The following is a 14,785-nucleotide window of genomic DNA, read 5'->3' as shown; positions in this document are numbered from 1 at the left end:
CCAGAAGCTGAGCACCCATCCAGGTACTTGCTCACTCCATCCTGACATCAGGATGATGATCTCATCAGGAGAGAGAATAGTAAGAGCAAAAGCCAGAAAGAGAATAGTAAGAGCAAAAGCCAGAAACCTCATGGGTTCAGATAAAGACAGTTTAAAAAATGAAGGAAAGAGGGAAAAAAACCCAAAACAGTGATGCAAAGGTGCTCGCTCACCATCTCCCACAAGCAGTCTGATATCCGTCCAGTCTCTGAGTTATGGCTGCCTTCCTAGGAAAATCACTCCCTCAGTTTTTATTGCATGGTATTGTGTCATGGAATATCCCTTTGGTCAGCTGGGGTCAGCTCCCCCATCTGTGCCCCCTCCCAATCTCTTACCCAACCCCAGCCAACTTCCTTGGGGAAGCCTGGGAAATCAAGATGGCCTTGACACTGTGAGTGCCTGGCTGTGAAATAGCCAAAAGACAGGTCTGTTATGAACCCTGATTAAGCAAAAAATAAAAAAAATACCTTACAGGCTGATGTGAAGAAAATCAACTCCACTTTAACCAGACCCAACACAAACATTAATGAACAAATGCACTGTCTTAGGTTAAATATGAAGAAAATCAGCCTAGAAGGGGCACTTCTTTCTTAACATCAAGTGCTATTCTAAAAGAAATGCCTTTTTAAAAAATTTCATTGCAAACCTATTTCCCACTTGGGTAAGTGCAAAACAATTCAAAATTCAAAAATTTCTATACAACTTGTTTCTCTGTGAACTTAATTCTGCCATTTCCAGCTGAGCAAAATTATCTTTACTCCATGAAAACATATGCTTCCCCTTAATAAAGACTTAAATAGAGGCACTTCAAGTCTCTCCCTTCACTTTTAGAATGGTGCAGTAAAGGATCATCCATGCAAAATTATACAGCCAAGATTTCTGCTGTGAGTCAGCATGGTTCCGTTGTTTTTCATGGATCAATTAACACACACTGGAGATTCTAGACATTCTTGCCTGTAATGGCTAATTTGCCTATTACAGGGAGGTGAGAGCCATCTGTGTACACGCCATAAGGATACAACAGTGAAATGAAGACTTTAAACCCACAGAACATGACCTGTGATTGCAAGACAAAGATAAGACATGATGCCTTACCTTTGGAGCCTGTAGTACATCAGACACACCTTGCTTAGGCACTGCAGAAGCGGGTGGTGCTGCTGTTGTTGGCTTTTTGGGAGGCCTGGGTGGTGGATGTAGGGTTAGGTTTTCATATCTTCGTAACATATAGTATTCCTCTTTGCTGACCTCTTCCACCATTGTCCTAGTCACAGGTGGTGCAACTGTCTGGACATCTTTGCTCAGCAAATGGACCAACATGTTTAAGCGATACACTGGAATCTCCCAGCTCTCCACCGGACTGCTGACACTACTGATCAGCAAGTAAGAGTCTGTGATTTCTTCTTCAAACTGCAGACCAGGTGCAGCAGCCAAGACATCTTTCTCAATGGAAAGGTCCCTCACGGACACTTTGACATTAAAAGGCAAATGGAATTCTTTGCAAATCTCAGAAAGGTGGTACTGTTTCTTGTCGTGAATCACTTCCACAAAGCCACCTTCCATGTACATGGGAAGGAGCACTTTTTTATATGAATCACTTAGTATTTGCTCACAAGCTAAAACATCTATGAGTTTCTTTCTTCCCTCATACAGAACTTCGCTAGTCTGGCATTGCTGAACTAGAAACTGATCTCCAACTGAAACAGAAAAAAGTTCTTTATGAAGGGAAACAAAAGCTTTGGTTGCTACCACATGAAGCTGTTCTTTTTCACTTCTTGCTATCTCTAAGTCATAGGCAGTTGGAAACTCCCGAGGTCTTCTCTTGAACTTTCCTTTGTAGCTCATAGGGATTAAAAAATGTCTTTTGGAGGAATCACTTCTCATCTCAGAGGCTAGGACTCTTGCTGCCTGGTACTTTTTATAGATGACAATCTCTTTCCCTGTAGACAATAAGTTATAAGGTTTTTGGCTTGCTGAAGGCCCTTCCATTATCTCAGCAACCATAGGAAATTCTTTGCTTGTTCTCTCAAATATATCTTCCAAAGAAAGTGGCTGAAGGAAAGAGCCAATATCATAACAGTCTGTTATATCCTTGACCTCAACATCCAGATCTGAGAGGATATGAACTATGTCCTTTCGAACTGAAAAGAAAAAGAAATATATTGGGTTTTGTTTTCACTGACATTGAAATAAAATACACGTCTTGTTGGCAAGATACTAAAAGTACCTTCCCCGTACGCATCCATGTGCAAATGTGCACCATTAATAGGGCCAGCCAAAGCTGAACTGTTGTAATTTGAGAGATATGGTTATCAGATATGCATGAGACCACACGAAGAGAGAGAATAAGGTCTGCAAGTGAACAAAAAGTTTAAGAAAAGTGTAGTTCACTATTTTCCCCACAGCACCTCCAAGTTTAATCAGTTGTTTATCTTCTCAAACTCTTGGGTGTGAGCCCTATTTTTATTCTTTGATTTCATAGGGACTTAAGGCTTCTCTAAAGAAATAAGTGGGAAAACATTTTTAACAAATAAATAGCATTTGAGTCCATTAACAACATGTTGCTGCTATGGGCAGACTGGGAGAAAGAAGGTATTTTGATATTTATAATAATTAAAACATCTGTACTTATTAGGAAATAGTATCAGTTAACAAAATGGCAAAGCCTTTATATAACTAAGTCTAAGGTTATTGTTTATGAATTAAGATATTTTACTATAATGTCCCTCTCTGGAACTGTTGCATCTTTTTCTGCATCACCTGGTTTTATTCACTATCAGAATTGAGCCATTGAATTTAACAACCTGAGAGGGAACAACAGTTCTTTTACCACAACTGAACTTGCAAAATTTTGAATGCAAAACTTCCAAGAACAAAGCTGACTGTGTAATTAAGGCTTGCTTAAGAATTTGGCTCCAAGTCAGTGACACCACAGATCGCTGACCAAGGCAGTAACATTTAACAAGCAAATAATATTTCATGACTCTCTCCAATAAGACTTATTCTGCATAGACCTGCACAAAGGGATAGTATATTCCAGATTAACACTTCCTTGTAGCAGGACATACCAATATTTTATACTGCAAAGTTGGTATCAGATTTACTTTATATGACACAGTTCTATGACAGTGATTCAGGATCTGCTTGTTTCAACTCTGCTTTTGTCACATGGACACCTTGAGGTGATAAACATCCTAAGCACCACAAGGGAAAGACAACAAAGGAAAATTACTAATGAAAATGAAACTTTCTATGAGCATTTGGGAGAGTACCACACACATAACTTGTTCATTATTAATAATGAGAAGTATAGAGGATTCCTGCTCACAGCCTGTAAAAATGTAATCAGTTACCCCAGTTATCAGGAATATTTTTTTAATAGTGGATAGTATTTCTCATACTTTATCTTGTCTCTATTTATAGTTCTCCTAAAAATGGTGAAAATCTATTTTTCATGGTTCACAAAAAAGTAGTACCATGAAGCCTACTTTTCAAGTTTGTATTAAATAGTTAAATAGTTTAGGACATATGTAATGCTCCTTAAATGTTGAGAACACCATGAAACTTAAAATAAAAACAACAAATTCAATCCTCACTGGAATAACTGATTGGAAGACAAGTGAATACAAAATATTTCTGAATCTTCTGAATGTTTTTAGGGACATCAAATTCCTATTGATTCTGCACATATATCTAAGTGGATATAGCAATACACCTGAGTCAATCCAGCTTCAGGACATGAGCTGCATTCCTGAATCTAGATGGAGTTATAGCAGACAGAGTGAAGTTATCTTGTGAAGTTGTATTTTCCAAACTCACACATTAAATCACATAGCAAGCACAGCAATGTCTTATGATAAGCATATATATATTGTGTTAACAGTCTCTGCCCACTTTTATTTCTGTCTCTTTTATCCATTTTTTTACATCATTATCATTCAACAGAGAAATGCGCAATTGTGAAAAGATTCCCGCTTAATATCCTCATGAATGGCATATTTCTCTTAGGATTAAATTTCTATGGAGCTCATTGGTTTGCCTCTAGTAAATGCAATAAGCAGCAAAACCTTCCCAAAAGCTAAGCTACTATCCTGCAATCAGAACCCAGCTGTTTCAATGTTTGGGTGGAACAACTAGAACAACTAGTGCCATAAATATTTTGGGGTTTTTAAATAAAAACTCAGGACACAAACTTTTAAAGATACTGGTTTTCTAATTTTTCTGCTTTGTCAACCTACTGGTTTCAGAAACCATCCATGAGTTTTTCGTGTTTATGTTCAGTTGATATTTGTTTCTGCAATAGAATAAAATAATATGATTTTTCTTTCTGTGACACACTCATTCTGAAAAATAAATGATAAATAAGTGTATTGCAACATGTATGTCTTTATTCTTTTTCTACCTCCTAGCCACAGCCACAATTGATCAAGTGGCTTCTCCATGGCCAAAGTCTAAGACACAAAGAAAGAGAATCTGGAAACTGAACAGAATTCCTTAGCTCAACCTTTTCACTAAGCAATATATTTTCAGTGAGGATTTAATTGTAGTGATCAACAAAACGGCAACAGAAAGAAATGCAAGGTAATAATCTGAATTAAAGGATGATAAAGAAATACTAAGCAAGTATTATTTTTATCTGTTTTCCTCTTGAAACTAACATTTGTGGCAAATGTGGATAAGGAATTCTTGACAAACTGACTCTTTCATGGTTGTTTTAAGCAAATGCTGTGTATTTAAGGGTGCTTTTTTACTTTGCTACACCAAGTTTAACAGAACATTGATTTTAATTCCTACTTACATTTCATTACTGCCTGAACTTCATAGACAGGCATGAGAATCAAATGGCCATCAAAATTCTTGGGAAATGGACTAGAGGAGTCCCACATATGTAAAGTATTGGAAAGTTTAACAATCCGGTTTCTGCACTTAGGGATTTTCCATTCTGCAATCTCTTTTAGGGTGTATATCTGGTCATCTTCACACTCGTAGAATTCTCCTTCGTGCGAAAGGGGCAAAGTAAAGGAATGAGTCTGGTTATTTCTGACCACCACACAGTTCACAGCCATCGTTCCATTGACCTCTTCCACTGAGTTGAAGGTGATCTGCTCACCATGTTTGATAGTGAAGTTTGCCAATTTTATATCCTCGGCGCTGTAGAAACAAGGATGGCCAAACCTTGTTGGCCCTATAGAGACTTTTCTTGCAATTTCTTCAATGCTGACATATGGAGTCTTATCTGCCACAACCTTATAAAGACCTAAGAACAGAAAACTTACATTATGAAAGGGGAAATATACAAAGCAAGTCATGCCAAATTTTAAACTGTGAATGTTATAAAAATGGGGAGTAAAGCACATCAAATAATTCATAGATGGTAGTTTGATTGCTAGAAATAAGACTCTACAGAGATAATATCATCTGCATAGTACAGTGTATGGGTAGCTGCAATTAACCCTTTCTAGTGTGTATCTAATTTCTGACATCCGGCATTCTTAGTCCACAATGAAATTCTTCTTTGCCACAGAAAAAAGAAAAATCATCCTAAATTCCTATCTGTCTTCTCAGCTCTCTTGGGGTGACTTTATGATGTGTATCCCCTATCGCTGCCCCATGCCCAGAAACTAATTTTTTTGCCATTCTATGCCTTTAAACTGAGCCTGAGAGGGGGAAGGAAAAACTGAGCAAAACTTTTTCAGAGCAGTTTGTTTTCATGTTCCAAGGACACACAGAGACAGAGAGGTTTTTTTCAGCTGTGGCAGGAGAGCGAGAGGGAAGGGAACACCCGGCTTTTCTTTCCAGTCGGCTTTCAGCAGTTTTATTTTCTCAGCTCCTTTTACTTTGGAGATTTGAACTTTTGTTTTCCTGGGACTTCCTTTTTTTTTCCTTTTCTCTCTGCTGGACTGTTCCAACATCAGAATACATTGGGAGGACTTTCCACCAAGGCCTTGGCCCTGGAGGTGGGCCCACCACCCCGTCCCAGCTCCAAGGAGGGAGAGAGAGATCTACAAAAGGACTCTGATTTTTCCCCCAAGTTTCTCTAAGCAGAGCAGAAGGTTTTATTATTTAGCATTATCATCCTTTTCCTATTTGTTTGTTTAATAAATATTTTTTATCTCTTTCACTTTCCTTCAAAAGAAATTTATTTTTTCCCGAACCTGGTGGGGGAGGGATGGTTGTAGCCTGCCTTCTGTCAGAGGATGTATTTCTAAATTTGGCCAAACCGGAACATCAGCAAACCAACCTTTAAGAGCTAAATGCAGATGTGGTATGAGGAAACACAACATTAATGTAATCAGTTCATGCAGGATAAGTTTCTGTCTAAACATCAACACTATGTAACCTTCCAAACAAAGACTGGGAATTCCTAGACCAGGTGTGTTTAAAGATACATCACAAATGAAAGAGTAGAACCTACAGATAAGAAAGAGCAAATAGATTTTAGCGTATCTGATAGCCCAGTCCACCAGCTGGATCAATTCAAAGTCTGGGTGTTGTAGCACTCCAGCCATCACGAGGCAATTAAAATGCTGAAGTTCTGCAAGGCAGAAGCTGTATCTGAGCTTCCCTAACCCCTAGGGACATTATTACTTCATGTTAATCATGCCCTTTGGATCTGTCTCATTAGGAGTTTGCGTTGCAAGAAAAATGTGTACATTTCTATATTTGTGTGGGGGTTTTTATAAAGGAAGACGAACTGGAGGGTTGAGAGGGCTAAAAAGCAGGGCTTAGCTGAACAGTGTGATTCAGCTGTCTTCTTCACAAGGTGTGGCAGCATTGCGAATGCTGTCTTATGGAATTGCAGTGCAGCTTCCTGAGACAGGCATTGACAAAGACTTGCTTTCAAGTGAATATAACTGAGAATAGAGGTTATTTCCAGGCCAAGTTTGCTAGCCACAAATTAACCAATAGCTACAGCTACAGTGACAAAGAAGCCAAGCTCCCTGGCAAATACTGTGCCTTTTCTCCCTTTATCTGCCAAGCCAATCAGCAAAAATCCTATGGTCTCGCTCCTCCACACTTTTGATTCCTCTGGACCACAGAGAGGGCACTTTGTGGTAAAGGTATACTCTCATTTTGGCTGTTAAGGAGGAAGCATGGGATGGGGACCAAGGAGCCGGTTGGTAGCACTAAGGACATTTTCATGGCAGCTTCAAGGCCCGTGAGTAGTTTGAGCCATGTCTGCAAGGTTTTAAATGTCCTATCCAGCTGTCCCCAGCCATTTAGTGTGGGAACTGCATCCACACTGATCATGACTTCCTTCTTGTGGGAACCAGAATGTGAGAAAAGTGCAGGATATCCCAGCAGATACCTAGACTTTAGCAAGGTGGGATGATGCCAGAACACACAGTTGCAGTTGGATCTTGGGAAGACACCCATTTCCTTCTCTAGACCTCCCCTCATTGTGGGATAATTTAACAAATTAGATCAGGGGGTATTGCTTCTGTTAAAAATAAGCAATGTGCTTATTTTCTTCCACATCTTTTCCCTTACTGACTTTCACTGCTGACCATAATAAACTCAACTGAAGGCCCTTCATGGTAGCAGGGTGTCCCTGAGACTGTATTTCTTTAAAAGGATGTATCAAACAATTACTTCCATCACAACAGACTTTTAAAAATTTTTTTGGGTTTCTTTATGCCTACAGGATTGCTGTGATTCTGGCTTCACTGTAACAAGATGCCATACTTTCACTTTGTAACTTTAGCACCACTCTTGTTAAAGGAGACATAATTAAGATTCTGTCTGTTGAGTACCTTTTAACTGAATTCATCACCAGATTGGCCGTGTTTGGCTCTGGGTGTCCAGTGTGGCCACTAGTAACTCTGGGAACTAACATCTCTGAGGGCCTGTCAGCAGCCTAAGCAGTAATAGCCTATTTGATGTGCTGCAGAAAAAGTCATCAGTTGTGCCAATGTCACTTCTTTCTGCAGTTCTGTGCCTTCACAGTTTTCTGTATGACAGCCAGCTTTTCCTGTGTGAAATCAGTACTCTTGCGTCAATATATCCTCTATATAAATGTCCTCACTGAAGGAAAACCTGCAGGCTTTTTCCTGGGCTGGAAGGAAACCACATGCATGAATGTACAAAGTACAACTTCAACACACTTTTCTTTCCCACTGATATTTGTAATGTTTCTCAAAGCCATTTTTAACACAATTATTAACAAGGAAGTTATCTATCACAGTCCTGATCACTACTGGAGCTGTCAGTGCAGATCAACACAAACAGGTTCATCAGCATTTAGAAAGTATCGCTGTGTCAGGTCACCAGTGACAAACTGAAACTGTGGAAAAGACAAACAGTGTTCTAGTATCATGCTTTACAAGCACAAGATGGGTATTATCTCCTGGCAGTGCTGGGAGAAAGCAAATAGGAATAGTTTTCATTAAAAAGTATATTCAAAATACTTACAATGTGTCCCAAAGGCAGTAAATATGCTTACCCATCTGTGATACAGGAGCAAGTGTATGCCTCCTACAAACCCCCCAGAACTGCATTGAAAAGCCTCCATAAACTGTGCCAAAAAGCACTTCCAGTTGAAAACATTTAGCAACATACAGGTATGAGAAACATTCTGCTCTTTTATGAGTTTGACAATAGTTTTGCTGGGACTACAAAGTTATTTGGAAGGCAACTATTTCAGTAACAAACTAGGTTGGAAAGTGGGTTTCATATGGAAGGATAATTACCAGATTTCATACAAAAGTAGACACCTGATTATCCCCTTGCAGACTGGCTTTGTCAAGGATGGGAACAGAAAAATGTTTGCCTTCTGTTCTGCTGGTTTTCTTAATTTTGGCGAGAGAATGCTTGCTTAGGCAAGTGAAGAGCCACATGGCCTTGAATACTTAGTTTCTGTAGTGATGAGAATCCTGAAGTGAAGGCAGCTAACAGCCGCTTCTGAGCGGCTATGAACATGCAAAGTTCCGTATGTTTCTCTCTGTATAGAAAATAGGTAAATATATAAAAGGCTCTTTTGATATGTTGGGTGGAAGTCACTGTAGTTCCTATCTAACTGCCATGATCTGCCATGGTGTCCTCTCATAAGTGCTCTCCTTGATACTACACATATGTAAAAAACAAAACCACAAAAACCCAGAAACAATATTAGCTGGAACCATTCAGAACCTTATTGAAATCACTTTGAATCAAACTGCAAAAACAAATCTTTTCCAAATCTAAGATAACAAGGAAATCTCTAGGAGGAGGAGACATATGGCAAGTTTCAGACGCTAAAATTTGGACATTTTGAGGTCAAGCAAAAATATTTTTTTACTTTTCCATAAACCATAAAATGACTGAATCAAATTCAATTAGACTTTCCCAAGAGATCTGGGTGGACCGTTAGGGGGAAAGACAGATGGAAATAACAAATTTGGAAAAAAGTCCATCTGGTTTATCAAGATCAGGCATTATTGCTCCTATAGATATACTTTCTAAATGCAATCTGGTCTACAACCAAAGTGCACTGATGCCCAATGGTTTGGGGGAAAATAAAACAATCAGACAAGAAAACTACACATAGGAATAACACTACAGGAAAGTATAACCATTCCACTCCAGGAAGCTTCTGTACCTAGTGACATTTCACTAGCTAAAGTGCCTGCCTAGACATAATATGATGATTAGTATGCCCCAAATATCATTGGCCCATCTTTTCAAGAAATTTTACTAATTGGTGCACAGGTTGATAGAGAGTGAGTTTGAGAATCTGAGAAAATTATTTTCACTGGTATGAGAGAGAAAACATAGCCAGAGGATCACAAGAATGAATGTGCTATGGGAAAGCATGTTTTGATAGATGGATATTTTTACTACCTTTTTGCAGAACAGTATATGCAGCTCTCTTTTACTGGCTGTAGTGTAAAATGTACCACCCTGGAGCTTTATAGACTTCTTATTTTCAGTCTTAATTAGAGTCCTGAAGGAAAGGAGTATCCTTTTTACTCTCTTTCCCCCATGGAAAGCTGAGAAAACCAGTAGTTAGGCTTGCCTAGTAGAGTAGCAGGCAGCCTCCAAGAAAAAAGAAGAGCAGAAAAATCATCTCTCCCAGACTAGCAATTTCTGTTCCCCAAGTAAGGCAAAAGATTGGGAAGAGCACAGTTTCTAACTTCTCTAGAGCTGACTTAATTGCTATTCCTCTTTTCCCCCACCTCCAACACCTACTCTCTTCCTCTTCTGCTTCAGCATCCTCCTCTCCCCATCCTATTCCAAAGGCCACCTCTCCCTCACCTCCTCTTGAGATGAGCCTTCTAATGGCTAATGCCTGTTCTTCCATGGGTGTGCTGTGTGGTCACTGACAAGTCTCCTGTCTTTTGACTTGCAGAAGATGACCACTTAAAGGGGCAGTCATGCTCAGCTACGTGTCTGTTAGACCATGTAGGAATGAGCAGCAGCAACAGCTAGGGACCTCATGAGAACGGGGGAAGTCCGGTAATAGTTTTTGCAGAAGGAATACGACAGAATGAAATGTAGTCATTTGTGCCAGCACACAGTTCAGCTGTTGTGCAAATTACCTGTCTGCTAATTTGCTAGAAGTGAAAATTGTAGTCCAAAATGTGGTTAGATGTAGCCATTGAAGTGTCTAGAGTAACAGCAGACTTCTATTTTTTTACCCAATATATGAGCACAGAAAGAATAGCCTGGCCCTCTGAGGCATGAAAAAGAACAAATTAGAATAAGGATAAAACGAATAACACAGATAGTGAACTTGCGGTTGCAGCGGTTTCTCTAATGCAAAGGGCAGATTAGGCCTTTATCAAGGATCTGATTTGCCAGAGCAGAAAAAAAGGAGTTCTGAAGACTGCAAATACGCTCAGTAAGACAAAGAGTAAGGCTCGTTTAAAGCCAATGAGCCCAGTTCTTCACTCTCAGAGCCGCTATCCCCAGAGTAACCTAAATAGGAGCATTGCTCATTTGTGCCAGCATGCAGACAGTAAAAGGATACGTGAGACCCTGGCACGCAAAAGAACTCATGGCAAAGGAAATGGAAAAGAGCATCAAAGCAAAAGATTTCTTTGCATCAACACTGGTAAGAGAGCACCATACGTACAATGTAAATATAGGGTCAGCCTCCTGGAGACCTGCCGATATTTTTACTGAATTAAGTCAAAGGCAGCGTGGAAAAGAACATCTGCAATTCAGTTCTGTGCTTCATTCAGGAGATGGGGGCAAGCCATGTTTCATGTACAGTGTTTCAGCTAGTGCTTAGCACGTGTATGTAATAAAGTGAAAAGGAAAAAGGTCAAGAAAGAGCAAGAGACTGGGAAATCTTGACTCTGCAGAGCAGAATCATTCTTCAGCTAAGAACTAAATTAGAGAAATGACAAATTTACATCTTACCAAATAGCTCTTGAATGCATAAGAGTACATATACAGAGAAAAACAGAAAAGAGGTGCTCCCTGTTGGGCTAATAAAAAGTGTCATTATGCCCCTCTTCAGTGCTGCTGTTCAGTAATACCCGTCATGTGGAGGATAATAATGATAAATTTCAGCAAAATGAACTCTGAATTTATTTTTCAAGTGAAATAACCCAGTTTTCTAGAACACTGGTTGGGAGAGTTCATAACTATGCATGAAAATTGTAGTGATTAGATAGAATTTGAAAATGTGCTCAGTAGGGCAACAGCATCCAAATGTCAAGATGTAAAACTGATCACTTGAATGCAAATAAATCCCGATTCACCAGGTTCAAGCATTTGAAATTACAAGTCATTCTGTTCTAAAAATCAGGAGTTTTGATATTAATAAATTTAGGATTACTTTTATCACTCTGTTGTGTTGGATATTTTAGGATTCAAATGTTCAACCTCATATGCCAATCAAGATTTAGAATGTGACTTTCTATTGGTATGTGCATTTTAGAGATAGAAGAAATTTTAATAATATCAGAGAAACTTGGATTACAAGAAAAATACCAAGTATCTTGAGAGTTCATAGGAGAGTCATATTTCAGTATCTCTAGATAGCCACAGATGATTAAAAGGTCTTTGATCACTATATCTGGGCCCTACTAGTGCTTGAAAATGACATTCCAAAAGAAGTCTTTTAATAAGTGGTCATACAAATGCTTCTGATTCACGGGGTAAAAAAATGTGAAATTAAATTGAGGATCTACTGGTGGGGGAAGGGAGAGTTATATATGCACAACTATTTCAGAGAGAAATCTGTATTTTAGAGATGGCAAATAAAAGCATGGTGGAAGATATTTTTCATAGAATTCAGATGAAACAGTGTGTTCCCACGGACGTTTACAATTTATTTGCTTCAAGAAGTGTGTCTTGTCGCCCTCTGCAAAAAAAGCACATCCCAGTCTAGACACTGGCATAACCTAAACCCTATACATGCACGTGCACACATTCTGTCATACTCAGCAAGACTTCAGAAGAGCATCAATAAGGTTATTAAGTCAAGCACTCAAACACTCGAAAACACTCATATTACGTTTCCCATGAAGCATCAATTTAATTTCCCATGTGCTTGCAGTACAATACAACACTAATTAAATATTTGCTATTTTTTCCTACAAAACTGTAGTGTCATTCAGTGCATTAGCTAAACTGATGGCCAGAGCGAGTCCTGGGCATGATCTCAGACTCTTCAGTTCTGCTGTGTCCTGTGTCCTCTGTACCAGTGCTTCTATCTGCAGGTGTCCCATAACTTCTCCTCCCTCCCACTCCCACTGCCCTCCTCATGCAGTTTTCCAGCTTGCTCATCTCCTCTCCCCGAGGGGCTCCCATTACCCCTGCTGCCTGCAAGACTCGAGCATAGGAAATGCCCTACTTAAAAACTTTTGGGTGGGGTCTTCCTCTGCTGCTGAAACCACCTGCACCTGTCTCCAGTCTTTGATCTTTGCATGGAAAGTCTCCATTCTTCTGTCCTGCTCTGAGGTCCAAAATTTTCTACTTTTTTCCTAGTATAGTTTGCCTCCTCCAACTCCCACATGTGGGACACTCACGTGGGATACACACTTCTCCCTCTGTTCTCCATTCACTTCCCTATTCAACACTGCCAGACGCTAACAGTACAGGAACTGAGATGAGAGCAGCACTCAAAAATTAATAAATATGACATGTGATGAACTAGTGCTGGGTTCAGTACTTGGCCAGCTCTCCTTAACATGACAATGTGAAGAGAGGAAGATATAGTTCAAATAACAAGTCACCACATGCCAAATTTCAAGTCTATCCTCCAAAATATGGATATATTTGGATTTCTCTGTAGAACAGTTAAAGTGTTTTCTTAAGCAGAAAAATACATCCATTACCCTCTACTCCTGTTTCCAGGCATGGAGCAGCCACTCTGGCCACCATAGATAAAATAAATAATTAAAATAGAAACAGAATATAACAAAGTATTGAAAATATTTTGTGCCCAAAATAATAAAATACAGATGTAGTAATGGTAAATAAATTATAGTTTAATAACACAACAAGGAAGATTTCAGCTCAGACAGGTTTTGGCACAGTCATAAGTAAATGAAGAATACTTTTTTTGTACTTCTTTCACCAAGGGATCCCAAGTGTAGAAAGCATTACTACAAAATTTTATAATATTAATCATTTCTATCCAGGTTTGAGAAAGGACTGTAAGAGTTGAAATTTAAAAATTAGTTGACTGTGTCTTGTATCATCTGATAAAACTGTATTCTTGACAGCTGAGCTGTAACCTCAAATATCAATCAAGACAGCAAATCAATAAAATGAACAAAGGTGATTACACAGGGTTATAATTCCTCAAAAACATGTATGCATGAAATACTATACCAGGAAAATTTAGTGGTAATTCCACTTTGGCTGAAAACTGGCTGCCTTCATTGTTCTCACAGGTACTTGCTACGAGCTTATTAATTTTGAAGCCAATAACTTTAATGACTTCTCCTGTTGAGAGGGAGCATTCATTTCCAAACATCTCATAGACAGAGCCTGAAAAAAACCACAAAAGGAAAGAAAAGCATTATTTAGCTTTTTCTCACTTTGTCAAGTGTCCTTACATCTTTGAGTGAAAAAAATAATACTTAAACTATGTGAAATAATACTTATCTTGTGATAACCTAATTTTCATTTACTTTCTCAGGGTCATGAGAAAAACCATCTCGTGGCTTCAGTGAACTCTCTATCAGCTCTTTGTGTACACTGTTCTTAAATGCATGCAAAGAGGACAAGGTCTGAAGAACCTACATTTCCAAATTATTAGACCAAAATGGAGCAAGGTAGAGCATAGGATTACCTGGGTTGTCAGAAGGTGTCTCCTGAAACCAGCAGGCAGTGGAGCTCAGGCACTAAGGGTGCCTCTGCACAGCACAGGGCCTAGCATATCCCACAGGAAACAACAGACTACAGCAGGAGACAAAAACCCACAGACCCTGGAAGGTGCCCAGGGAGAGGACAGGAGACGTCAAAGTGCAACCACCATTTGAGCTTCCCGTAGTAACACAAGACCTGAAGAAAGTACAAGAAATTGGGAAACTGGCAAATTAACAACAGCAATCCCTGTCTCATGTTGAAATGAACATACTGATTCTGACCTGGCAGCAGAAAATTCCTTTTTTATCTGTGATGTTCAGAACATTGAGAACAGGAACAAGGCAATCCAGCCAAGCATTTCAGCACTTCCTCAACAAAACCTGGACCTGTATCTTGTCCTGAGAAAATCATCTCCCACTTCTCCATTCTAGTTGTGGTCAACCTTTACTGTTTCAGAAGCAGGTGCACAGGGAGAAGAATAAAGCCAAAAAACTCAAAACCC

The 14,785-nt window shown here is 39.2% G+C and overlaps 1 protein-coding gene across 5 annotated transcripts in view; it reads right to left on the bottom strand.

Moving 5' to 3' along the window:
* Positions 1 to 14,785, bottom strand: part of THEMIS (thymocyte selection associated) — an 80,517-nt gene that overhangs the window by 52,501 nt on the left and 13,231 nt on the right. For 3 of the 5 annotated variants that reach the window (XM_069010810.1, XM_069010812.1, XM_069010814.1), the window contains exons 2-4: positions 13,804 to 13,962; positions 4,835 to 5,293; positions 1,135 to 2,177 (exon numbers count right to left, since the gene is read on the bottom strand). In XM_069010810.1, the coding sequence (XP_068866911.1) occupies positions 1,135 to 2,177; positions 4,835 to 5,293; positions 13,804 to 13,962 (1,661 nt within the window). Of the gene's footprint in view, positions 1 to 1,134; positions 2,178 to 4,834; positions 5,294 to 13,803; positions 13,963 to 14,266; positions 14,479 to 14,785 lie in introns of all 5 variants that reach the window. The other 2 variants (XM_069010815.1, XM_069010813.1) reach the window with 2 other exon arrangements.

The sequence above is a fragment of the Aphelocoma coerulescens genome, chromosome 3 (assembly GCF_041296385.1).
Source record: "Aphelocoma coerulescens isolate FSJ_1873_10779 chromosome 3, UR_Acoe_1.0, whole genome shotgun sequence".
NCBI lineage: Eukaryota > Metazoa > Chordata > Aves > Passeriformes > Corvidae > Aphelocoma > Aphelocoma coerulescens.
The sequence above is the reverse complement of the archived record's forward strand: the minus strand, read 5'-3'. Positions and strand labels throughout refer to the sequence as shown.